Raw genomic sequence first — 27,109 nt, 5'->3', positions numbered from 1 at the left:
CGCCCCGTTGCTGCCCTTATTTTAAAATTAAATTAAATATAGTTCAAAAAGGTATATGTGGATACCATGCTAATAAGGACTAGACTGTGGTGGATTTGTATTGTGTCAATTTAGCTAAGCTGGAACTATATTTCCCAGAATCTCTTCACTGTGAAGTTCTGAATTAGTGTGGGCCTCAAGAGACATTATTACTTTTAAGAGACACTATTTTTTTTAAGCTAGTGAAATAAATTACCATCTGATCATCAGTTACTTCTGAAACTGGAATTAGCAGATTCGTTAAGTGAATTATGAAACATCCATGTAGGGCCACCTGGGTGGCTCAGTCAGTAAAGCGTCTGACTTCAGCTCAGGTCGTGATCTCACAGTTGGTTGAGTTCAAGCCCAGCAACAGGCTCTGTGCTGAGAGCTCAGAGCCTGAAGCCTGGTTCAGATTCTGTGTCTCCCTCTCTCTGCCCCTCCACTGCTTATGCTCTTTCTCTCTCAAAAATAAATAAACAGTATATATATATATATATATATATATATATATATATATATACACACACACACACACACACACATACCACATGTATCTATGTGATATTATACAACCACGAAAAATGATATTGTAGTAGTGTATTTTCTGAAATGGAAGATGTTTACAATATGTTTTAAATGATGAAAAGCATCCACAAAATTGTATATAGACCATTGGCCCATTTGTTTTGTAGGTATTTTCTGGGCACTGTGCACTGAAAAGTCTGAGGGAGAAAATTATTGAGGAGGTCTCAACAATTAGAAGGAGGTGTTCCTTCTAATTCCCTGGCCATCCAGTCAGCCAAATGATTAGTCACTGCCCACGAATCACTATAGACCTGCAACTCTGGTCATCACTCCTTCCAGGCAGAATGAACAACCAGGTAGACTCTAACATTCTGCTCATTGAAAGGATTCTCCCTCATCACTTCCTTCAAGTGAGGCTCCCTCCAAGTGAATCTGTAGTCATTTACTTTCAGTTACTGCAAGCACATTCTGCAGAACTATCTGTGAAATAGCCTCCTCCCCTTTTCTTCTTCAGTTAACTGGCCATAGGGCACTTTCCATAATGCCCACAGTATAGATTGAGAGAGAAGTGGCAATGTGCAAGGATGTGGGCCATGTGCATCTGGGTTATTTTCTCATGCAACTTACGTGTAATTTTAAGATCTACATGAGCTTGATCTCCTGTAAAACACTTTCATTTGATGATGGAATGCTGTTGTAGGCACCATGTTTATTGGCTGATAGGTTAGAGGTTCAGGTTTCATGGTAACTTGTTGATTATGGTCAATAGCATAGTCTTAACTAAGCTCCAATGGCAAGCCTGAAGCTATTTCTCAGTGAACATAATTATCTTCAGAGGGAGACATAGGTTTGCTGCAAAAGCCTAGGGTTTAGTGCTATGATTCACCTAAGGGGCTTGTCAAAAGCTCAACAGGGGCGCCTGGGTGGCTCAGTCGGTTGAGCGTCCGACTTCAGCTCAGGTCATGATCTCACTGTTTGTGAGTTTGAGCCCCGAGTCGGGCTCTGTGCTGACAGCTCAGAGCCCGGAGCCTGCTTCGGAATCTGTGTCTCCCTCTCTCTCTGACCCTCTCCCGTTCATTCTCTGTCTCTCTCTTTCTGAAAAATAAACGTTAAAAAAAAAAAAAAGCTCAACAGAACATCCCTATCTGCCACAGACATTACGAAGGATATTGGATCTGCTGAGTTATGTGGCCCAAGTGACAGAGAAGTTTGCTCAGCAGGCTGGACCTGTTGCAGAAGCTTTGCTTATTCTGGGTTCCCATTCAAAATCAGCAGTTTATTGGATCACTCACTATACAGATTGGAATAACATGACCAGAGGAAGTTACGATATGATTAAATTTACATTAATCCACTGTTGTTCTTCAAGATCCATCCTTCTTTTACAAGGGCTGAATTAGCTAACTGAATGCAATGTAGTAGGAATTACCATACTGTATCTTTCAAATCTTTGATGATGACATCAGTCTCTGCAGTCACCTCTTTTGTGTTGGTAGGTAAAGCCAGTTCTATTGGTTCGACTTTATCTTTCCTACCATAAGAGCTCTCACTCTACAGGTCAGGAAACTGATACAGGGATTGTTCCACATCTGAGTATGTTTATTCCAGCTGAACTAATCCCAGCATTCTTACTGCCTCTGAAAGGAGAAGTAAAAGGAGAGCAGCGATGGAAAAGGAACTCGTTCCATGCATTGCTGTCGTCATGATACACATATACCTATGTTTTACTTGTGAATTTTAATTTTCAAAATTTTAAATAATGACAGTGATAACAAAATTCACAATCCAATATTGCATCAGGAAGAGTTTGATAGAACAGGAGACATAATAGTGCCTCACCCAGGGTCTGGAACAGAGTTGCCACTCAGCAAATACCTGTTGAGCTGGGGAAACAAACATACTCATGCTTATACAGAACCCAGAGGGAAAGAACATAGCTCACGAGACTGTCAGCTCAACTGCAAAATGTCTTTGTAAATAAATCAGGGTTAAAATTGTGTATTATTATCTGACAAAAAAAAAAAAAGTTTACAAATTTCCTCCCTAAATACATATTCAAATAAACTAAAGTCAGTAGCATTAATAGTCTTGGTGGCTCTAGTTTGTTTAGAATTTAGTTAAAAACTTATTTGTGGGATTGTCCTTCTTTTGATCAGGAGAGCCATTCCTGACTTCAAGGCTTTTTTTTTTTTTTTTTTTAATGTTTATTTATTTTTGAGAGAGAGAGAGGGAGGGAGGGAGAAAAAGAGAAATCATGGGGGAGGGGCAGAGAGAGTGAGACAGAATCTGAAGCAGGCTCTGCATTGTCAGCACAAAGCTCAATGCGGGCTCAAACTCATAAACAGGGAGATCATGACCTGTGCCTAAGTCGAAAGCTTAACAAACTGAGCCACCCAGGTGCCCCAAGGCTTTTAATTAATACTTCCTATCTTAAACTTGAGAATCTTGGCAGATATCAGTTTTATGCTCTTATCTTCCTTAAGTGGAGATTTTCTTGTGTGTAGTAAGAATTAGCCATTTTTGCTTGTATGTATAAGTAACTTAGAATGATAAGCTTGACTGTATATAATGTTTTAAATCTGTTTCTTCCAACATTTGCCCTTCTTCATTTATATAAAATATCCACTCACTGACTGATTTGATTCTATGTTTACTTAAGGGTATACTCTAATATCCATGGTTATATTCATTATTTCCTTGGTTTTCGGTTACAGAGTTTATGTTGTGTTTAACCAAAACATTTTCCGCAGAAATATTTTTGGTTAGGACACAGATGGTAACAGATGTGCATTTTTATTCATAAAAGGGTTTCTTTTTTTTTTAAATACCTGGCTTATAGAATATTACAAAGTCAAGTTGGCAAATATTTCAAGTTTTAGGATGTTAAAAATAATAATTAATTGGTTTCTGGAACAAACTTACTTTTTGGAACAGAGTAAAAAAGTGACATTAATAATACATAGATGACTAGGTAGTTTTATTTTGTCCTAAAAAATGTATATTTTAAAAATTTCTAGGTTTTTTCCCCACAATGTATATACAATTATTTTGTCCTAAAACATATAGGAAGAAGGATACACTTGCCCCATCTTAAGCATCTCAAATCTTATTTCCGTTCAGAGCAAGTCTCAGCCAATCACAAACTACTACACTTTGTAAGTTTCACTTCTCAAGCTTCAGTTTTGTCATATGTAAAGCGCTGACGATAGCATTCACCTAATAGAGTGGTCATGAAGATGAAATAAGAACCAGTGTAAATCACTTAACACAGTATCTGCCAAGCAGTGGTTAATTAATGTTTCCCTCCTGAAGCTACAAAGGAAGCTTACAAACTTTGAATTTCTATTCTTACCCTTATTTTTTCAAGGCAACATATTTTTAATTGTTCCAAAGTTTTCCTCGTTTATAAAACCATGCTAAGTTCAGAAACATTCTGCTTTAGAATTCCCAGAAAATCTTCCCATGTATAAATACTGGTTTCCGTGTAAACCCCCCTCATTAATTATTGCTGATGTTTTGGATATGGAGTTTTAATAGAGAAACCAGGCTGATTTCAAGATTTTCGGCCAGAAAGTTTTTAGTATTTATGAGGATAGAGATGGTTGAGAGAGAAGCAAAGTGGAGGGTAGGACATGGGTTATTTAAAATAGTATTTTGGTCACGTCAAGGTATCAGCTTTAGGCATCCTGTGGAGATGCCCTCTTGATAATTTTGTTTGATCTGGACTGGATATTTTTTCAACTTTGATAATATACTAGTTTAGCAATTATTAATAACAATTGTTATTATGATTGTCCCCACAACTACATCGTGAAGCAAAAGTTCAGCAACTAGGACTTTCTCAGGCTCTTGAAAAAACCGCTAATGGAAAAGGCAGAACGTCCCAAACGCTTCCATTCATCCTGTAGCTCTGGGAACCTAGAACGCCCGCATCCAATCAGCTTCCAAATCCCCAGCGCCGGCAAGTGGGAGGGGCTCAGATGTAGACTGCCTCCTCTGCTTCTCCGGCTTGGCCACGTCTGACGCCCTGCAGGTCCTTGAAGGTATATAAATCACCTGTCTACTCATTAGCAATAACTGAGCTTCTTATTCAAATTTATGCTTAACAAGATTTAATAATATATAGCTTTAAATCGTGTTGTTTACTCATTCTTCGTAGTTTCTTCTTTTTCCTATATATATAGGTCTCCTAGAGTTACGGACCTGCAAGTTCCGTTCGCTGGCGCATGCGCCGGCGAACGGGAGGGCGGGCCTGTTTCCGGGTGGCGCGTGGGGCTTGTGGTCGAGAGGCTCCTCTGCCGCTACCAGCATGGAGACTTTGTACCGGGTCCCGTTCTTAGTGCTCGAATGCCCCAACCTGAAGCTGAAGAAGCCGCCCTGGGTGCATATGCCGTCGGCCATGACGGTGTACGCTCTGGTGGTGGTGTCTTACTTCCTCATTACCGGAGGTAACTCGGGCTGGCTCGGGCCCGAGAGGCGCTGAGACGCGGAGAGCCGGCGGCCCCCGAGGCGCGTCCGTTCCGCTCTCAGCCCCGGGGGAAGCATCGCTGTGCTCTAGGTCTTTTCGCAGGGTGGAGGGAATTTCTGGGGTCTCAAGTATTAACAGCCCAGAGGTTCATGTGCCCTCACGCCCTGTCCTGTGTCCTGAGAGGCTACTCTCATTGTTCTCCATGTTCTCACGCCCGTTGCCTTTCCGCACTTCTAGCCTCAGCCTAGGGATGCGAATCGAATATATTTTTCAAGCCCAGATTGTAATTCTGTTTATTGCCTGCAATTATCAGGACTCCCATCCCCTCCTGTAAATTGTTTGACAGAGGCCCTGGAGAAGTCTAGTCTTGCCCATTCTACTCAGTTGGTCAGGAGGGTTTTGGGACTTTTATCTTTGTGTACAGCCCCTGGAAACATGGAAGAGACATGACAATCCTTGGGGTTTGTTAACCCACACCTAAGGGTCTGTTGTTGCTTTTTGCCCTGGTCAACAATAAACGTGAATGGAAGTTTCCAAATCCACGGTTTCGATTAATATTTAAGATTGAAGTTAGATTTGCAGAAGGTATTGTATTTCAAAAAGCAGAGGTTGAAAATTTAAAGAATAAGGAAAATAGCAGTACTATTAAACACTCCAGAATTGTCCTATCCTGGTGTTTTGTTTTTTTTTCCAAATAAAAAGTTGCAAAAGGGGCGTTGTTTTGTATAGTGATGAGTTGGCAATCCAGCTACAATTTTCAGGCCACCACCCTTGCAAGCCACAGTTCCATGATGTACTCAAGACTATTCTATTGTATTTCCAGATTTTGAGAAGTGGGGTACTTAACTTAGGTGTTATAAAATTGAAGCTTACAGATTAGGGACAGCAAAAGTTCCCTTTTTAAGGGAATAGCCATAGGCATCTTTATTTTCATAGATGTGAAAAGAGTTGTTAAGAGGGAAGAATGTGAAACTTTGAGGGCTTAGTACTAGGATTTGTCTTTGAATCAACTCCCATCCCAAATCGAGAATAATGATAGTTAACTTAAGTAAAATATATTTTAAATATTTTTTTTTATGTTGGTAAGATGCTATCCTAACATTGCATTAACATTAACATTTGCTCAGCACATTAATGGGTGCTGTATTGAATAAATGAAATTTAAAATGCATGTGATTTTAACAAAAAATGAGTCTTCGTCTGCTTTGATCTGCTGGTCTCTTCTCCTAACCCTAACCTCCCTTGGAGACCAAGCCTTTGTTAGAAGCCTCACAGTTTTCATTCTGTCCACTTATTCCCGTGGATTGTTGTAATGGGGAGATTCTCTGCCCCAATCCCAGGGGCAAATTGCAAAGGACACTTTTTAGTGGCCAAGGCCATGAGGTGTCTCATACAAGGAATCGGTTTTGCCACTGGAAAGGAGTCTCTTCTAAAAACTGTGAGTGTACTTCCATAAATAATGTTCATTGCTGAGAAATATTCAGCAAACAATGCATTGAGGTTCGATTAAGTTCCAGGCCCTAGGTACTGGGAACGACAGTGAACGAAACATAAGGACGCTGTCCTTCTGAAGCTTATAATGTCATGGTTGAGGTTGGTTAAATATCACATAAAGCTTTTTCCACTGCGTTATTTTTTCCATTACAAATTGCCAGAGTTGCACTGAAGGGAAAGAACAAAAGATTATGAGAAAATAACAGGAGTTGGGAACATCACATTGCAGTGTGGTTCCTGGGGAAATGACAGGTTAGCCAAAATCTAAAGAATTGGGGGAGAGGAAATAGTAGGCAAAGGGAAAAGGATGGACAGATACGGAACCAAGAGACCAATTAGGTGGGTTTTGTAGTTGACTAAGACTAGGTTGGTGGCAGTGGAGAAGGAGGAAAATACAATGAAAGATAGCTTGGAAGTAGATTCAGTAGGTCTTGATGGATTGATTGGGTTATCAGGAGTGATTGGGGAGAATGCAGTGCGAAGGAATCTTAAACTGGTGTTTGGTTTGAGCATCTGAGTAGATGGAAGTGTCATTTTCTGAGACTGAAGACATGGTTTTTGCTGGGGTACAGTGAACCACAGGTCACTTCGGGATATGTAACAGTTGGGCATGGTTATGTCAAGTTTGCAGATATGAGTCTAGAATTGAGAAAATAGGTCTGTATTGAAGTTGGTTAACAACAAATGTTTTTTGAATGCCTCTCATAAGCCAGGTATTGAAGAACATAGTGAAAGTCCCTGTGCTTAGGGAGCTTACATCTAATTCAACTGAGGCTAACATTGTTTGATCGGTGTTGGCATATTGACCTTCATTAGTGCATGGAACTGAAAGCCCTGGGAAGGGATGGGTTGAGTTCCGGAGGGAATGTGGACAATGAGGACAGTGGATCAAGCCCTAAGGAATTCCCAGCATGTAGCGGTTTAATAGAAGAGGAGGCCCTGCGAGAGGTAGCAAGAAAACATGGACAGGAGTATCACAAAAGCCATGAGAAACCAATTTTCCCCCAAGGAAAATGGATTTAGTAAACTGTATTGAGTGCTGCCGGGAAGCCTCCTAAGATAACTGAAAAATGTCCATTAAATTTGACACCATGAGATCATTGGCAACTTTAGCAACAGTAAGATCAGCGGAGGCAGATACCAAGTTCAAGTGAGGTGAAGACTGAAGAATAAGTAAGGAAAGGGAGACAACAAGTTTACCTTTTTTTTTTCTTCCCCAAGAAGGAAGTCTCACTTTTTTTCAAAAAGGAAGCACAGTAATAGGATTTAACTAGAAGGGTCTGGAATCCAGGGAAGGTTGATGTAGGAAGGAGAGGGTTGAAATACAGGAAGGAGGAGCGATAGCCAAAGGAACAAATTCTCTGAGAAGGCAGGAGGGGATGGAGTCCTGATAATTGCAGAAGCAATCCCACATTGGTAGGAGGAGGGACTCTTCCTCTCTTGGAGCTGGAGGGAAGGAGGAAGGGATGGCTGTAGATGCCAGCTGGTAGGCTTGGTGGTGGTGGTGGAGAGATTAGAGAAGCCCAATGTGATTGCTTTGTTAGTCAAGGGTGAGGGAGACACACAGTCTTAACGATGCTTAAGAAAAGCTGGAAGTGAGGATGTTGGAGAGTAGATGTGGACAGTGGGAGATCCGGAAAATACTAATGTTGATGGAATTAATGATCACAGGGACATCGTGACATAAGTGATGGACATTAATGATCATGAATCTCTAGTATTGCCTGTCTGCCTATTGGTATGATTTAAAAATGTCTCCTTATTTTACATTTAAGCAAGAAAATTAGTCACAGTACCTTCAATTGACAGCATTTTCTTGAACTAAAATAATAGCCTTTAATATTTAATCTCCTTTATGAAGTAATTTTTTTTTTTAATGTTTATTTTCGAGAGAGAGAGACAGAGTGCAAGCAGGGGAGGGGCAGAGAGAGAGGGAGACACAGAATCTGAAGCAGGCTGCAGGTTCTGAACTGTCAGCACAGAGCCTGACACGGGGCTTGAACTCACAAACCACGAGATCATGACATGCCTGAGCTGAAGTCGGACGCTCAACTGACAGAGCCACCCAGGCGCCCCTATTGTGGAGGAATTCTTGAGTATAAGAAACAGTTACTGAATGAATTTCTTTTATGAAATACCTGTTTTAGAGATAGTATGCTAAAATATTGAGTTGAATTTCTGAAAGGTTTATCTAAAGTTTAGGGGATTAGCTAGGCCTCACTTGATTATAATAATATATCTAAGCAGTCTGTTTAAATATAAATGAATCTTTAGAGACTGATGAAAACTCTAATCCTTTTTAAAAATTAGGAATCCAATCTAATCTGTACTATTATCTTTCATATAGGAATAATTTATGATGTTATTGTTGAACCTCCAAGTGTTGGCTCTATGACCGATGAACATGGACATCAGAGGCCAGTAGCCTTCTTGGCCTACAGGTAACAGTTGCCTTTTTGAATGATTTGGTGGGAAAGAAGGTTGCTGGGGCATGAGTGCTTTTTAAAAATACAGTGAAACCTATGGGTCCATCTGCATTTAGATAATAGCTGTTTTAAAATGCTAAATGCAGAGATGCAGGAAGTGGGCAAGAACAGAAGTATATTATTTATTAGGAAATAATATATTTCATAGTGATATGATCACTTATTTAAAGGAGGGTATTGGTTTAAAATACATTTATAGGCTATTCTGGGGATGAGGAAACTGCAGGTACCAGTTTATTTGTAAGTAATGTTTTTTAATCTAAAAAAAATTTTAAAAATGTTTATTTATTTTTGAGAGAGACAGAGAGCAAGTGGGGGAGGGGCAGAGAGAGAGAGTGGGAGAGACACCAAATCTGAAGCAGGCTCCAGGCTCTGAGCTGTCAGCACAGAGCCCAACGCGGGGCTCAAACCCACGAACCTTGAGGTCATGACCTGAGTTGAAGTCGAACACTCAACTGACTGAGTCACCCAGGAGCCCCTGTAAGTAATGTTTTATTGGAACTAGGCATGCCCATTTGTTTATATACTATCTATGGCTGCTTTCAAGCTGCAGTGCTAAGTTTGACACAAACCATATGGCCTATAAGCCTGAGACATGTATTATCTGGCCATTTAAGAAAAAAATCTGTGAGCCCCTAGACTATACTATTAAATAATAAAATATAATAATAATTTTTGAGGTGCCTGGGTGGCTCAGTCGGTTAAGCTTCTGACTCTTGATTTTGGCTCAGGTCATGATCTCATGGTTCATGAGATTGAGCCCTCTGTTGGGCTCTGTGCCAACCATGTGGAGCCTGCTTGGGATTCTCTCTTTTCCTCTCTCTCTGCCCCTCCCCTTCTCTCTCTCTCTCTCTCTCTCTCTCTCTCTGTCTCTCTCTCTCTGTCTCTCTCTGAAAATGAATAAACATTAAAAATAATTTTTGAGACTTAGGTGTTCCATTTGAGTAATGAATCCCCATTCCACTGTGGTTTGGCTTACCTGGGCAATGCTTATTATGTTGCTTTCTAAATCCACTTGATAACTGTCCATCTAAACATAGCTATATATTTGTATTCATCCTGAACGTTAATGATGTTCCATACATAGCATATTCCTGAAAAAATGTTTGTGATTCTCTGGGAGTGAGGGGTATCTAGATGACAGGAGATCTTGATGGTAGGGAAACCTTTCATACTGTTATCATTGGTACTGTTGGAATTTTGAGCCCAGTGCTCAAAATGTATTATGTATTGTGTTTTGTGTATGCGTGTATTGTGTTTTCAATTAAGGCAATTAGCTAACAAAAAATATACCTTCTTTAGATATACCTTTGTATAAATTATCCCTTTAACAGAGGAATTTGCTTTTTGGGGATCCATGGATTCAGAATTTTGAAAGGTCTGTATTGCTAGAAAAAAACAGATATACGTATGTATAAAAATTTGCATATAATTCTAAGGATTTATAGATTGCTGGAAATTCTTGTGGGGCTCATGGAGCCTTAGTTAAAAATACTTTCAAAATTTTCCCTTTGAAAAAAAATAATAAAATTTTCCCTTTGAAACAAGAGGTTTACTCTTGTGAAACTTCTAGAAACATTTCTTACCAATTCAAATTTGAATTTGATAGTAGAAGTTTAAATGTCATTATTTTTAAAAGCAAAACAAAGGTTCTGGGTTAAGGGTTTCTATACATACACTAATTTGCTTTTTAAGCTAATAATTAAAATCTCCGCATTGATTTTACATTGACAGTTGTGTTAGTTGAGGTTCTAAAACTTTTTTGAACATAAGCCCCATGAAGACACAGATTTTGTTGTATCCCCAGAACCTAAAATAGTGCTTGATACATAATTCAGAGATGGCAGGAATTGAAATGAATATACAGAAATGTGGTAAAATAGTTGTAAGGTTAAGAATAAAAAAGCAGCACAAAAGTAAGCAGAAATAGGTCTTTCAATCTAAAGACAGGTTTTTTATTTTTCTGGGAATTTTCATTTATTGTTTAATCTGGTTTTTCTTTTTCAGAGTAAATGGACAATATATTATGGAAGGACTCGCATCCAGCTTCCTGTTCACAATGGGAGGTTTAGGTTTCATAATCCTGGACCGATCGAATGCACCAAACATTCCAAAACTCAATAGATTTCTTCTTCTATTCATTGGATTCGTCTGTGTCCTATTGAGTTTTTTCATGGCTAGAGTATTCATGAGAATGAAACTGCCGTAAGTTATCAAGTACTTTGTATAATCAGCAGTTTAACTTTTGTTGCTAGTTGGTAAAATAGTCACTTGGATCACATAAAATCATAGAGGATTTAATTTAACCCTCATTTAAATGGATGAAAATGCTGAGAACCAAAGGAATTTGTGACTTGTTCAAGGTTATAGCTATGGTTAGTAGTAAAATTGAGACCAGTTGTCTTTCTGTCATCTCCATTCATGTTCATGAAAAATGGTTATTTTGCTACAATGTCACTGACCACTGACTGGAGATCTTGTTTCTTTAAATTGCTTTTTGCTTAATCTATAACATATGGGATTTCAGTAGTAATAGTGATAGTAGGGAATATTTTCAAGGCATTAATTACTGCTGCTCTTTGAATACTGGTATGAGGAAAACCCATTAAGCCTTGGACAGGGAGGGAGTTATTGCCTCTCCAAAAAGATGGGAAAGGATCGTGTGTGTGTGTGTGTGTGTGTGTATAAGAAGATTTTGTTTCAGAAAACATACAATATTTTTAAAACAAAAAAAATTGGTTTTATGGCAACTTTTATAATTCCATTTGAGATCATTAACTTGAAATAGGGACAAGTCTGATCACATTTCCCTATATTCTTATTTCACCTGTGATGAATTAGTAACTGCAGGAACATTGGACAAGTATACCATACAAAGATTAGCTCTTCGTAAATTTATTTTTCAGGGAGTATATTAAACGTCAAGTTTCAACTATACTGATTTCTTAGAACTGATACTCCCGTATTTTATTATAATAGACAGTAAAAGAGAATACAGGATGTGTGTGTTTCACAGGTTCACTTATTCTGTGGCTTAACCTGTCCACCGTAACATCTAGAGTAGAATGGGCAGACTTCCCCTAGAAACTCCAAAGCACTCACTTCTCCTGCAGTCATGTTCTCATGCTAAGGCGGGATGGGAAAGATGGGAAAAGAGCAGTGTTCTCTGTCAGCTGAATATCTGTGTGGCCACATAGTTCCCTCAGACTCCTCTGCCAGTGGCTCTTATTTTTGTCTGGGGAAAACAGTTTTAGCCATTGGCTAAGTTGTATGAAGAATTAGGCACTCCGGCCTCCTCTTTTTGTTCCTCTTTTTTTCTGTCCCTGTTGGAAAAGATACACTTGGTATGGAAGAGGCTGAAGTTTTCCAGAGCAAAACAAGAAAAGAGGAGGCTCCTAGAGAGATCAAGAGGCTACTACAAATCACCAACCAAAACAGATGGAACGTTTGGAGAAATGTAGCAGAATAGTAGTAGGCTGGTTTGGGGCGCCTGGGTGGCTCAGTTGGTTGAGGATCAGACTTTTGATTTGTGGCTCAGGTAATGATCCCAGTGTCCTGGGATTGAGCCTCTGTCACACTGGGCCTGGAGCCTACTTAAGATGCTCTCTCCCCTGTCCCTCTGCCCTTCACCCGTGCATGCCCCTCCCCCATGCTCTCTCAGAAAAAAAAAAAATTGGGGGGGAATAAAACGGGTGGGCTGGTTTTGTCCATAGAGCCAGATTTGTTTTTATTCTACTTAAGCTTCTCATTCTTCCTTATAGTTTTAGGTCTTCTCCTTAGGATATAAGTGCTTTTCTTTTTAGCTCAGGTATTTGACTTTGAGGATAACAGAGCTATCTACTGCTTAAAAAAAAAAAAAAAAGCTTTGGAAAGTGCTTAATTCTCTGGATTGCCTCCATCTTACTATTGCAATTATTTAGGTTTTTCTTAATTTTTTAAAATTTTTTATTTTAGGGAGCATGAGTGGGAGAGACGGGCAGAGGGATAGAGATGAGAGAGAGAGAGAGTGTGTGTGTGTGAGTAGGGCAGGGACAGACAGAGAGGGAGACACCGAATCTGAAGCAGGCTCCAGGGCTCTGAGCTGTCAGCACAGACCCTGATGCGGGGCTCGAACTCAGGAGCCGTGAGATCATGATATGAGCTGAAGTCGGAGGCTTAACCGATTGAACCACCCAGGCACCCCATGATGTAATGTTCTAAAATTAGGAAAAGTGTTTAGTTCAGAGCAGAGGGATGGGTTTCTATTTTTAGGCAAGTATGTTATTAAAGCTGTATAGGGACGTCAGCTGTGCTGACAGCTCAGAGCCTGGAGCCTGCTTTGGATTCTGTGTCTCCCTCTCTCTCTCTCTGTCCCTCCCCCACTTGCATTCTGTCTCTCTCAAAAATAAGTAAACATTAAAAAAATTTAAAAAATAAAGGCTGTATGAAGTAGTCTATTGAATAGATTTTATTATGCAGTTGAGTGGCAACAATTGCCTTTTTAGCAATTTGAACTACCATGTGTTAAACCTGATGAAAAAAGCTAGGGAGCTCCTGCGTGAATCCTGAGATCATGAGATCAGTTCAGAAAAGAAATTCTAAAGGAAAGGAGAAATGAGAAGTAAAAGTAAATGTATAATAATAATATCATTTAGGGACTAGGAGAATGCATATAAGCAATTTTTCCCTGCAGCTGAAATTTAACTTTAGTACATGTACTAAAACTTTATCTTCCTCTTTTTTGACCCACCACTTTCTAAACTGTTTTATTGCTTCCTTAGCATTTACATTTGTATTCAGCAAATATTATTTGATAACGGTTATTTGCTGGACACTGAACATTAAGCATAATTTTGCCTTCTAGACTCAGAATCCTTTTCCATTTACGCTTAATTAGGCATAGCAATACTTTTCAGTTCAGTTTATTTCCTTGATGTAATCTGCCATTTCTCATTGTTATCATTGTATACCTGTTGTCATTTTATCCTTTCCTTTCTCTTCTTTTTGTTGTTAATTCTGTGATTTGAGGACATAGATAACCTAGCTATTTGATTGCGTTTTAAATCAGTCCTTGTTGAAGGATAGCTTCACGGCCTGGCTTTTTAACAGCCTCTGTGGGTGTTTGAGTCTCTGCTCATTTGCTTCCAGGTTTGGAGCCATATTGGTTTGTAACTGTATGCTTTGAGGGGAAAGGGTAATGGAACTGAAGCCCAGTAATATATTTATTTATTGGGGAGGCAAGATTCGAAATAAAAACCATAAGGATGAGTCACAATTATATTTTCAGATTGTCATTTGATTCATCATAAAATTTGTTGGGGTGTTTTGAAATGTTGCTTCCTTTTCACTTTCTGTGTTTATAAATTTTATTCCTGCAGGGGATATCTGATGGGTTAAAATGCCTTTTGGGATGAAATCTGTGGATATTGGATTTGCTCCTGCTAATGAAGTTTTAAAGGCTGTACCAATCCTCTGACGTGAACTATGGAAAAGAATGAAGCAGCAGAAAAGAAGCATCTAGTGAAAACATAGGAAGCATGTTAAAGCTTGAACTAGAATGTCTTCTTGGTATCAAAGAGACAAGCTTATCACAGTATTTTTCCTGCTGGCCTATGCCGACGTACCAATGATGTTAAGTGGCATTTTCTTCTTAGTTTTTCATTTCTTAAAGAAAATATACTCCGTTTCTACAGCTGTAATACTGAATAAAGTGATTATTTTTTACAGCCCCCCTTAACATTTTTTGGAGATGATATTTGTGACTTTCAAAAATTAATGTAAAATCAGGAAGCGAGATCCCGTAAGCTGAGAACTCTGGACAGACGATCAGCTTTACCTATGGTGCTTTGCCTTTAAACAGAGTGTGTGACAGTACATTATTTCAGATGTGTCTGCAAGACCGTTTCCTGCACAATAAGGTGTATGAAAGGAGCAGAAATAAATAATTTTTCTAATTAACACCTTTTCTGTTTGTTTTATGAGACTGACACGCTACCACTGCACCAAGAGGGCCACTTATTTTATGATTTAATTAACCAATGGTATTAACTTTTCCATCTATAATTACTCATTCCTACCTATAACTCTCCTAACCTACTGTCGGTAGGTCTAAGGTCTCAAAATGTAGTTGGCAGGTTGCCTTGTAAGGTAGCAATTCTGTACCCCTCTAAATACTCAAGCATGGGCTGCATGCATGTTAGAGTCGTAAGTGGTTGTGTGCGAGGAGAACTCCCTTCAGGCATTTGTTTTCAGTAATTAACACAATTGTGAGCACATCTAGAAACACCCCTGCACCGGTCTGGTCTTCCCCTAATTTCTTCTTGCCAGGTCTTCTGGTTTTCCCTGACTGGCTGTGAACATCACTTCTCTAGCTGCTCAACTAGTTCTTGTTCTGAGATCTTCACAGTAAAATTCTATCCCAGGTGATTTTTTTCTAATTCCAAGGCGGATTTCAATGTAGCCATTCATTGAGTAAAATATTCATTTATTCAAAAAGTTTTGAGAAGATACGCCACGTGGCACTGAGCATTATAAGGATGAGTAAAACTGAAAAGGCTCTGTTTTCATAGAGCTTCTGTTCTTGTAGGGAAGCCAGATAAACAAAAGATAGAAAATGTTTGCAAAATGTCATACTGATAAATGGCCACAAACAAAATCACTCCTAGTATGTTGTAGTGATCACAAGACATGGGAGAGGGGGTTGTTCTACCTCAAGGCCCTGAAAAAGGAAAGCAAGGCCTGTGTGTACTTAACAGCGTTAAAGGTTTAATTTAAGTGCATTTGGCCATATTTAAAAACCTTGGCTAAACTAGATGGACAGAAGATAACAGGAAGGCGTTAGGGCTTCAAAAGTTTTCGAATACGATTGAGTAGTGAACAGTTCCTGTTAAACACCACAAGATGGTGCTATTAAGGTTTGGTGGGGTGTTTGGGGGTTTGTTTTGGGGTTTTTCTTTGGTCCCAGCTCTTAAGGTTTTGTTTCTGTGTTAATAAATATATCTTTACTAAATACAAAAATATATTTAAATAACTTCTGGTAAAATTGCAGTGTTTTATGTGAAGAAAAAAGTGTCTTGTACTAGACTTAAAATGCTTTTGAGGACGCTAAAATGGCAGGCTCTGATGGAAAGCCTTTCAAGCATTATTAACATCAGCAGAGGTTAAGTAAATGAGAAGGAGACTGAGTGGACTACATGGGGAACAAACTAGTCTGATTTCACCACAGAATCCTCCAGGAGTCAATGCTCATTAACATGGAGAAGTGCAAAGTGGGCCGGTGAGAGGCAAAGGAGGCCGCAAGGCTAACCACGGAAAGCTGTCGTTCCTCGACGCGTAGCTGACAGAGTAGCTGTCGGTCCAGTGGGGATCTCTGCAGCAGAGACTGCCTGTCAGAGGCCTTGGGTGGAAGTGGCTGCTAGGCCCTTGTGTCACTGGCTTGCCAGCTGTGCGGCCCAACCTTGAGATCAGCGTGATCTTGGCTAGAAAGCTGAGGTGAACCCTGACAAAGCCAACACCAGAGGCTGTCACATAGCCCCTCTTCCTTGCAGTTAGGCGGTGGGTTGGTCAAAGGGACCCGAGTAGCACATCTCTGCCAGAGATTTATAAAGAAAACATTGTCTTTAGAGAATTAAGATGACAAGAAATCCTATATATCTTGATGATAAAAGAAATCGTATGTCATTAATGTTTATTTGAATTGGGAAGTGTGAGGTAACTTAGGTTCTTAATAAATGTTACATACCTGAAGTGGAAAGCTGGAACAGAGGTTATTTTCCCATTATGCCAGCAAGTAAATTGAGAGTCATTTGCTGCAGTGCTTCAATTAGAACCCAGGTCTTGCACATAGCAGACCAATTGTTTCCATTATGTGCGGCTATTTCCTGGTACAGAGATTACTCTTTGAACATAGTAATACAAGGTATACACTTGCTTATAAAAGACATAGCGCCAGATGCTGGGTTATATCAATGAGAGATGGTGTAAAAAATGAGGGCTTATATCAAAAATACAACCCTTGTTAGTTTGGAATTTATAATCTAGTGAATATAGGCAAACAGGCCAATTCTCTTTTGTTACAGGAACACATGGGAGGAGCATCTATACCTAGATTGGGATGAGGAAAGGCTCAATTTCTTGTAGGAACAATGGGCCTGAAAGTTTCAAATACAAATAACACTTTTTCCAAAATCTCTTTTACTTGTTTTTCTTTATTTTGCTTAATATGCTGTATACTAAGTACTTAATACGTACTGTTAATTGCAAGTGAGAAAAAATCAGGCTATCTTAAGCAAAGAGCATAATTTATTAGGATACTAGAGTATCATGGTACTCAAGACAGGAATACCGCTGGGGCATTAGGAGGGCAGAATTGAGAAGGTACTATAAGGACTCTATTGTTTATTTCTGATGTATTCTATGTACTGACTCATGCTCTATATGAAACTGGTCACTTCTATTACTCTAGTTCAGAGCAGTGGGAATCATGCCTTGCCAACCTATCCTGATCATTACACGTGACAACTTCAGCCACTCTATAGGAGATTTACTTGATTCAGTGATTTAAAAAAATTTTTTTTAGGGTTTATTCATTTTTTAGAGACAGAGACAGAGCATGAGTGGGGGAGGAGTAGAGAGAGAGGGAGACACAGAATCCAAAGCAGGCTCCAGGCACTGAGCTGTCAGCACAGAGCCCGATGCAGGACTCGAACCTATGAACTGTGAGATCATGACCTGAGCTAAAGTCGGATACTCAACTGACTGAGCCTCCCAGGTGCCCCTGATTCAGCGATTTTTTAAGGGCACCACCTCCTTGAATGGAAACACTACCTCTTCCCTTGTCTTTGGCCAGCCCTCCCTGCCCCAGCCCTAGCCCTGCTGCACCAAGTTGACTAGTTGCCTCTTTGCAAGATTTTCAAAGTCCAGTTGTTATTAAACTTCTGGGATTTATATAATAAAATAAATATATAATAAATATATTTATATATAACTTCATATAATTTGTTGTAAATTATGTGAGAGAATTCAAGTCCTGATTTCATTATCTGTGATGAGATGTCCTCTAACTTCTGTTGAACCTGCCAGTGGTGGGAATCTTTTTACCTCTCAAGGCAGCCCATTCCATTTTCAGATCTCTTTGTTTTTTAGAAAGCTATCTTCTGGTTTGCTTTAGTTCATTGGTTTCAGGTCCACTGATGGTGTCTATATCTAGGCATATCTAACTACTGTATAATGACGGCCATTTCAAATACCGAAACTCTCATGAGCTCCCATTTTTTGTAGGTGTACCATTTCTAGCTTTTCTGGCTCAGAAACTTGGAGTCTAGTTCCCTTAGGATCATTCTTCCTTCCCTTCACTCTAGGTTGCTTATATTCCTTTAAAAATAAGTTTCACAAAAGATTATGTACTACTTTTGGGGTGCTTAGATTAATATAGCCATTTTGGTGGCTACGTACTTCTCATGAGCTATGTTAATTTTCAGTGTTTCCACAATGGTTACTATGGATCTCGATGGAAAATACCACAAATTATTAGGAGCTCAGACATGGGATCAGTTAGATTTGGATTCATATTTCAGCTCTGCCAATTACCAGCTGTGTAACTATAGACAAGTTGCTTAGATTCTCTGAGCCTCATTTTCTCCTTAGTAAAACAAAGATGGCAATACCCTATAGGGATGTTCTGAGAGTAAAACGAGACAATGCACAGTCTCTGGAACCTATCAGGTGCCCCTGAGATGTTAGGTCTGTATTAATCTTCAGTATTTTCCTTTCACATCCTATAGTTTTATTGAATGCATAATTATGCATTCTCCCCTGGGGATAGGAGTGGTGGCAATGTGCCCACAGAGTCAAGTCTGATAAATATAGTTGAGGCATGGAATGTCTGCTTTTATTTTTATGTCCGTTTTAAAAAGTGTTTTTATGCTTTATGTTGTATCCATTCCTGGGTGGAAACAGTTCCACACAGCGTGCAGCATGACCCCGCCACTCCGACTGAAGGCCAAGGAGCTGCTTTTGGTTAACAGATGGTGTCACCTCTGCATAAAGTCCATATCTTCAGATGCATCCTGACGAGGATGAACCCTCACACATGCCACTAAGTGCTTGTGTTGGCAACCACTCCACCTCACAAAGAGTTTTGTCGTGACGGTGGAGTGTGGGCGCCAGTCTAAACACAGAGCACTCGAGGTCTGACCAGGTTGATAGGTTGGAACAGCTGTAACTCAGAGTCCCCAGACCTGTTGTACTATTTTCACTGAGATGACGGGAAATTATCTAACAATTTTAAGCCCAGATAGCAAATGTTGTACCATATCTTTTCACATAACACTTTATATTTGTATAACATATTTCAGCTTTATAAAGTGCCCTCACATCTGTTATCCCATTCAGTCGTAAAGAGGACCCCAACTACCTTCTGGGTCCCTTGGTATCATAAGAAATAGGCTTAGTCAACAAGGGGAGGTACCATGCTGGGTATTTGATCCATATTATTTCCAATGCTTGTAACAGTTCAGTCTAGTAAATAGTATGTCTCCATTTCGGGAGATCAGCTGTGATGGAACTAAAGTGTGCCTAGCTCTCAATCTCTTGTAGTTTCTACTAGAACACTGTATACTTGTCATCCTATGTTCTCATTTCATCATTGTAAAAGTTGGTGTTTCCCTGATGCTAGAGGCCTGGATAGTGGTTACCTTGAAAAGTGGGGTAGTGACCAGAAGGGGAGATGGGGAAAGCTGCCTAGGTTGCCGGTGGTGTTATTTTTTGATGTTGGCACCACATAGTTAGAGAGTGTGCACTTCAGGAAAATGAACTACGCTGTATACTTAGGATCTGTGTACTTTATGAACGTTACATTTCAATAAAAAAGTTTTCTAAATCCAGTTTTTCTGTTGAAAGCGAGCTCTTTACTTATCCCCGGAATCGAACACTGTGCTTATTCATTGCAGTGAACAAATTTAACTCCTGTGCACTTTGTTCATTTATAATGGATAAAGGAGCGCTAAATACACAGAATCAAGGGCAATTATTGCTTCTTGTGAGAGTGTTGCTCAACCTTTTGGGTCATGGACCAGTTAAGGATCTGATTAAAATTGTAATAAAAGGAGCAAGGATTAAAGCATTTACATTCTATATCAGGTTCTGTGCCACCCTTCATACTATTTTATCTGTACCACACACTGTGAGATGGGCATTGTTATTCTCATTTTATAGATATGGGAATGGAGAAGGAGCAACTTGACCAAGCTCACACACTAAGGAATGTTTAATCCAAGGTTCAAATCCAAGTTTTCTGCTTCCCAAATCCATTCCTTAACTACTGCACACTGCTTATCTCTAAGTACTCTTGCCAATGGAATGGACTCTTTTTCCTCTCCCCCATCCCTTCAGCGCACGTGCGCGCGCGTGCACACACACACACGCACACACACGTTTTTTTTTTTTCCTGTTATTTCAGGGAGCTCATAAACCTCCTGAAGTACATCATCCATAGTCACAGGTTAAGAACCAAATTACGAAAACTTGCAGGTTGAAAAATATGACCGAAGAAACTTCTTCAAAAAGAACCAGACCATGGAAAAACACAGATCATTAATTTGATGAAGGTGTGGTTTTGATATCTTACATTTTTTGTTTCCCCCCTAAAGCTTGATTCATGTCATTTTTCATATTAACTTTATTGTGTAATATTCAGTATAGTCAAAGGAATACATTAAACGGACATGTAAATTGAGAAGTATAATAAAATGAACAAAGCCCGGAGAATCCATAACCCAACATAAGCATTAAAATATTACCCATACAACTGAGTCTATGTTTGTATTCTATCCTGATCCATCCCGTGCCTTCCCTCAAGAGGTATCTGCTGCTATGAATTTTGTGTCAATCACTTCTTTGCTTTTTAAAAAAATAGTATTACCACATGTGTATAACTAAGTAATATATCATTTAGTTTTGCTTGCTATTGGGTTACTGCTTACCGCATAGATAATTTAAAACTGTGTATGGCATCTTTCACTATGTTCAAAATTTTAAAAAAATTTACACTTTCATAAGTTTGATTGTCGAATCTTTCCAATGAAATGAAATTTTCATCGTTATGTAGTGACCCTCTTTGTGTTTGATAGTGATTTTTTTGTCCCCAAATCTAGGTAGTCTCAATGTTAATGTAGCTATGCCAGCTCTCTGAAGGTTAGAATTTACCATATATATTTTTCTACCATTTTCTTTCAACATCTCTTTATTCTTACACACGTCTTAGGTGTGTCTCTTGTGTGTATCATGAAACTTTACATATTTGTGTTTTACAATGACAATCTTTTTCTTTCAATGAGTGAGTTTAGTTTGTTTTTAGGGTGATTATTACATGTTTGGATATTTCTGTATCTATTCACTTGTTATACTATTTGTCTCATTTTTTCTTTCATTTTAAAAAAATATTTATTTTATTTTTGAGAGAGAGACAGATCATAAGCAGGGGAGGAGCAGAGAGAGAAGGAGACACAGAATCTGAAACAGACTTCAGGTTCTGAGCTGTTAGCACAGAGCCGGACCTGGGGCTCGAGCTCACGAACTGTGAGATCATGACCTAAGTGGAAGTCGGTCACCTAACTGAGCCTCCCAAGCACCTCATCATTTTTTTCATTGCTTCTTTTTCCTCCTCTCTCACCTTTCTTGAGTTGATAGAATTTAAAAAAATTTTTTTAAGTTTATTTATTTTGAGAGAGAGAGAGAACATGAGCAGGGAGGAGCAGAGAGAGGAAGGATCCCAAGCAGACTCTGTTACAGCACAGAGTCTGATGCGGGGCTTGATCCCATGAACTGTGAGATCATGACCTGAGCTGAAATCAAGAATATGATGCCTAACTGGCTGGGCCACCCAGGTGCCCCTAGAATTTTTGTTTTAATCCATAAGTGGCAGATTCTGGTTTCCAATGTTGGCTGCAAAAATAGCTGTTGTCTCACTTTATACAAAGTGACCTTGTCACTCCCCATCAAATTGTGGAGATGATATGTCTAACCCTTGCAAATTTGCCAGCCTGTGGCTGCTTTGGTCAATAGAAAATGGCAGAAGTGACTGTGCCAGTGCCAGGTATGGTTTGTAATTGGCCTGGAAGCTTTTGTTTCTTGCCTCTTAGTATGATCACTCTTGGGGTGCACCCTCTTGGAATCTTGCTGCAAGACCATGAGAAGTCCAAGCCACATGGAAAAACCATGTGTGATTACTCCTGTCTACACTAGCTGACCTCCGAGCCAGCTGCCACCATCAACTACTAGTCCTGTGAGTGAGCCCCTGTGGCCATCCAGCCCCAGCTGCCATCTGACACTCCACCTGCATGAGACACAGCAAGGAAGAACTGCCCACTGAGCCCAGTTGCCTAGAAAACCTTGGGGCATGTTAACAAAGTGTTGCTTTTAGGCACAAAGTTTTGAGGTGGCTTTTTATGTAGCAATAGATAACTGGGATGGAAATGTGGCATTGGCTTTGGGACTGAGTGGTGGGTGGAAAACTGCTAGGGTCTTGACGAGATGGAGAATAAAAGCTAGGAGGACTTTGAGAATACCCTTAGTGACAGTTGACAGGTCCCGAGGGAAGTGCCGATGAGTGCTGAAGGCAGGAAAATGACCTTGGTGACTGAAGAAAAGGGATGCTGTTTACATAAAGTTTACTAACAGCATTGCCTGCAGCAACATGGAAAATAGAAAAGGCACCTGATGCACTCTTGAATCCCAGGCAGCAAATAAGAAGTGCCAAGGTGCCTAAGTGGCTCAGTTGGTTAAGCGTCTGACTCTTGATTTTGGCTCAGGTCATGATCCCAGGGTTGTGGGACCCAGCCCCACGTTGGGCTCCACACTCACGGTGGAGACTGCCTGGGATTCACTTTCTTTCCCTCTCTCTCTGCCCCTCCCCTGCTTGCTCACATGCTCTCTCTCTTAAAATAAATAAATAAATGTGGAAAAAAAGAGAAAAGTGTCAACCAGCTTCTTCTAGCTGCATATAATGACACATGAGAAGAGAGAGAAACCAGAGAAGGAATTGTTCTCTTTTTTGAGTTCAGTTTCGAGCAACAGAGAGCCCACAAGAGTCTTTCTGGGTAGCAAACAAAAGCTTGTGTTTTTAAGCCATAGTTTATCCAAGTAATGTTCTTCATTTAGCCTCTTTAAAAGATTTTGTATTAAATTGGCGGTTATAGTGTAATTTTTAGCACATCATGTCTCTTGTTCATAACTCTTAGTTGAATCGCATGTTTTCAATGCAGAAAGAGTTTTCATATACATACGTTTATCCTACGGATAATTCTGCTATTAGGCCTGTAGGAAAACTATCCTTACTCCACAATATTGATAAGAGCAACGACTATAGCCACCCTTCCTTCTCCTCCACTTTTGGGTTCCTGCTGTGTGCCCATTGATATGCTTTAGACAGGTGACCTCTCATCCACCTAGGGGAGCATTATGACTCACGATTTAAGGATGAAGGATATTAAGCCAGACAGTTAAATAACTCAACCAAGAAACAGCTAGTAGAGATAGAACCTCGATTCGAATGTCAATTTGACCCCAAGTCCAAACTTCTCTTTTACCTTTTTCTCTGACAAGAGCAGGTAGCAGTTTAAAACCAAAATGAATCTGCAATGTGGATTACTTTCACCGTAGCAAATTTCATACTTGCTGTCTGTCTCATAGTCCATATCTTTCAGACTAACTGTGGACTATAATTTCAACAAATTGTTTGACTTTCTCCATTTCTTCTAGTCAGGAGTATACCAGTATTACAATAAGGGTCTTCGCTAGGAAGAGGTTGGGATCAGATGACCTGTAATGCCTCTTTCACCTTGGATATTCTTTTTGTCTTTTCGAATTTTCGGACACCTGGGTTTTCTAATCAGTTATCTGCGGGGCTACGAATGAATTCCATTTGGCCAGCAGGTGGAGCTCTTGATAATTGAATAGGAACACTAGACCTTTCTTGAGCATCTACTCTATGTGCCAGGCCTAGGTCTAAGCACAATCCTGCTGCTGCTTGGGAATTATACAATCGTGTTCCATGTCTATCAGATCAATCTCAAATTAATTATTTTTATGTGTGGTATAGGTTTAAAACACACACACACTTTATTTTCCCAAGAAAAAAACTTCCCTGTGGAAAATTGGATGGAGACATCTCCCAATGCTTAAGTGTCTGATTGAAAGCCCAGAGTTAAGTGACCCTATGAATCCATGACTCATTTGTGATGGCTCTGATATATCAAACACCTCCTAGGACCTCAGGAGCTGGAAACTGCATCTTATGAAGACAATTGTGATCGTAAGAAATGTACAGAAGCCATAGAGAGTTCAAGAATTTTCAGAGGTGCCTGGGCGGTTCAGTATGTTAAGTGTCCAACTCTTGGTTTCGGCTCAGGTCATGATCTTGTGGTTTGTGGGTTCGAGCCCCACATCAGGCTCCGTGCTGAGAGCGAGGGGCCTGCTTGGGACTCTCTCTCTGCCCCTCCCCTACTCACTCTGTCTCCCTCTCATAATAAATAAACTTTAAAAAATTTATTAAAAAAAGAATATTTTCAATTTATACATACACTTTCAACAGTTAATATCTTCTATCTATAAAATGATACTAACATCACCTTTTTTATACCAACTAAATGATGTTGCAAAACAAGAAGCACAAAAATCCAAATGTTTCTCAAACTTTGTTTTCTCTTTGTGTCTCTCAAAGCTCTCTTACAACTTTCCAACATTAATGATTCCTATTTTATATACAGCCACATTGAGTTATAAGGGCTGGTGGTTATATTGGACTTGAACATTTCTAAATAAGAGATTTTTTCAAGGCAGGAGCTGCCCTTATGCTGGCAATACCACTTAATACTGGGCCAACAATCAAACAAAAGATTCGTCAAATATTTATTTATTTATTTATTTATTTATTTTTAAAGTTATGTTAGCCAAGTCTGTTCCTCGTGTGTTTCACGCTCTTCTTTGTGTGTATTTTATTTTATTATTTTTTTTAACATTTATTTTATTTTTGAGACAGAGAGAGACAGAGCATGAACAGGGGAGGGGCAGAGAGAGAGGGAGACACAGAATCTGAAACGGGCTCCAGGCTCCAAGCTGTCAGCACAGAGCCCGACGCGGGGCTCGAACTCATGGACCGTGAGATCGTGACCTGAGCCAAAGTCTGATGCTTAACCGACTGAGCCACCCAGGCGCCCCATCGTCAAATATTTAAATAAACACTCAAAGGTAGGCCAGGACAAAGTTACTACTAGTTCTCCTACCGCCTAAGCTTGGACATGTGTGCCCTCGTGAAAGGCCATGTGCCCCTGGGTGTAAGCATCTTCTGTTGAGGGACCCTGTGGTTGAGCAAATCTGTGCAGGTGTTCATAACAAGCTGGTTGTCCATCTGGACCACGTGGCTGGATGTCCTCTGGCCCAGGCCCCGCTTGGTCAGCACGCTAAGAGCAGACACATGTACTAGAGAAGGCTGAATCTTAAACTGTATCTCTGGGTCTTTTGGGTTTAGCACCTAAGGCAGTTCTGCTTTTTCTTTCTCTCCCTGTCCCTCCAACTCCTCGAATGTCACTTAGCCAGGTTGTTACTAAAGTAAAGCTTTAATAAGGAAATTGCCTCTGTTTCAAGGTTTGTTGTTTTCCTTGTCATTCAAATTCATTTTGGACATCTTCCCCTGAGCATGTTAATCAGTGTTTTTGAATAGACTGGGCATAAACAAGGGAGAGGGAAGTGCTGACTCACTAGTCCTAGTACAGCACTGGATTCTCTAGGACGTGTAACCCTTTAAATACCTAACTCTTGTCCTTGAGAGGCTTTTCTTTTCTTTTGAAAGTTTTGTTGTTCGGGGAAGTGTAGGTATTAAAATAGCGAGTATTTAGCGAGAGCCTGCTGTGCTCCAGACATTGTTTCAAGCACTCTCAGCATAGGAACACTACATCCTCACAGAGCTATGAGGTAACACCATTGCGTCCATTTTGTAGATGAGGAAACTGAGGGTCAGAGAGGTCAAGTCACTTGCTGTAGTTCGCATGGATTCCAGATGGGGACCTACAGCCTGGCTCCCTAGCCTCTGCTCTTAACTACCATGGAATGCTCCAGGAGCATGTCCTAATTTGGCCTCAAAGGATTAGGAAACTTTTAATGTTATTGAGGCAACTAGCTTAGAAATTGCTTGCGTTCAGGATCTGATTATTTCTTGGTTACTTCTTTACACAGTTTTCTGCACCACAGCTCCAGCTATATATTCATATTCGTCTCTCATAGCACGTACTGCATCGTGTCGGTTTAGTGTCCCTCATTTGCATCTGAGAAATGTGCACAGAACATAACATATAACAGGAGCTTGCTTTATTTTAGGGGACTGAAGCAGAAATAACATTTGGAGCATTTAAATTTCACAAAGTACACGGACCTTGCCCCACTTGCCACTAATTACAGATGTTTAACAGCCTCTATGTCTCTGGAATTTGGAAAACTTTGGTTTTTATTCAATTTTCCTTCAAAAGCACATTGATTAAATTTTACACACATTCTATGTGCCAGATTCTATGCACATACCTTACTTCCTTTTCATAATGTAGCTTGGGCATTTCGTTTTACAAAATCCAGGCATGAGAACAGAATAAACCAAGGAATTTTCTCATGTTGGTAGTTCGTGGCTTCAACAGTGGGATGAGCTATTAAGGAAAATGGAAAACGAGACCCCTCTTACTTAAACTGGAGTAAGATCCCCATGATGGAGGTAGTTTGTCATGTCAGATCATAAAACAAGAAACCCTAAACGTAGCACTGGGAACACCAACTCCAATCAAGTTGAGCAAATTAATCCTTGGAGACTTGTCCCCTTGTACTGTGGTTGGTCAGCAGGCAGATGAGGGATATACAAGGGGAGGATCATCCCGGACCATGAAAAACAAAATCCTCCAAATGAGTTGGCAAGATTTCTCCTACACTGTCCAGAATAGAAAAAAAACTTCTGGCCAGTAGACTTGAATATCTACCTGCTTGGCAAGATGATTTCAACAAAGGAGAAAAGTGCCCCCAACTCTTCTTTGAGAGACCTTGTGAGCACCACCCAATCACTGTAAACCTTCTCCATCCGACACTATCGTGACTATCCTTA

At 39.9% G+C, this 27,109-nt stretch overlaps 1 protein-coding gene across 1 annotated transcript; it reads left to right on the top strand.

Moving 5' to 3' along the window:
• The first annotated feature begins 4,793 nt into the window (after nucleotides 1-4,793).
• On the top strand, nucleotides 4,794-14,931 carry OSTC (oligosaccharyltransferase complex non-catalytic subunit). The gene is made up of 4 exons (XM_042935720.1): nucleotides 4,794-4,994; nucleotides 8,856-8,949; nucleotides 11,002-11,199; nucleotides 14,352-14,931. Exons 1-4 carry the CDS (start codon nucleotides 4,856-4,858, stop codon nucleotides 14,368-14,370), a joined length of 450 nt encoding a protein of 149 aa, XP_042791654.1. The 5' UTR covers nucleotides 4,794-4,855; the 3' UTR covers nucleotides 14,371-14,931.
• Nucleotides 14,932-27,109: the final 12,178 nt, after the last annotated feature.

This window comes from Panthera leo, chromosome B1 (assembly GCF_018350215.1).
Source record: "Panthera leo isolate Ple1 chromosome B1, P.leo_Ple1_pat1.1, whole genome shotgun sequence".
Lineage (NCBI taxonomy): Eukaryota > Metazoa > Chordata > Mammalia > Carnivora > Felidae > Panthera > Panthera leo.
Note: the sequence above shows the minus strand (reverse complement) of the source record. Positions and strands in the feature narration are given on the sequence as shown.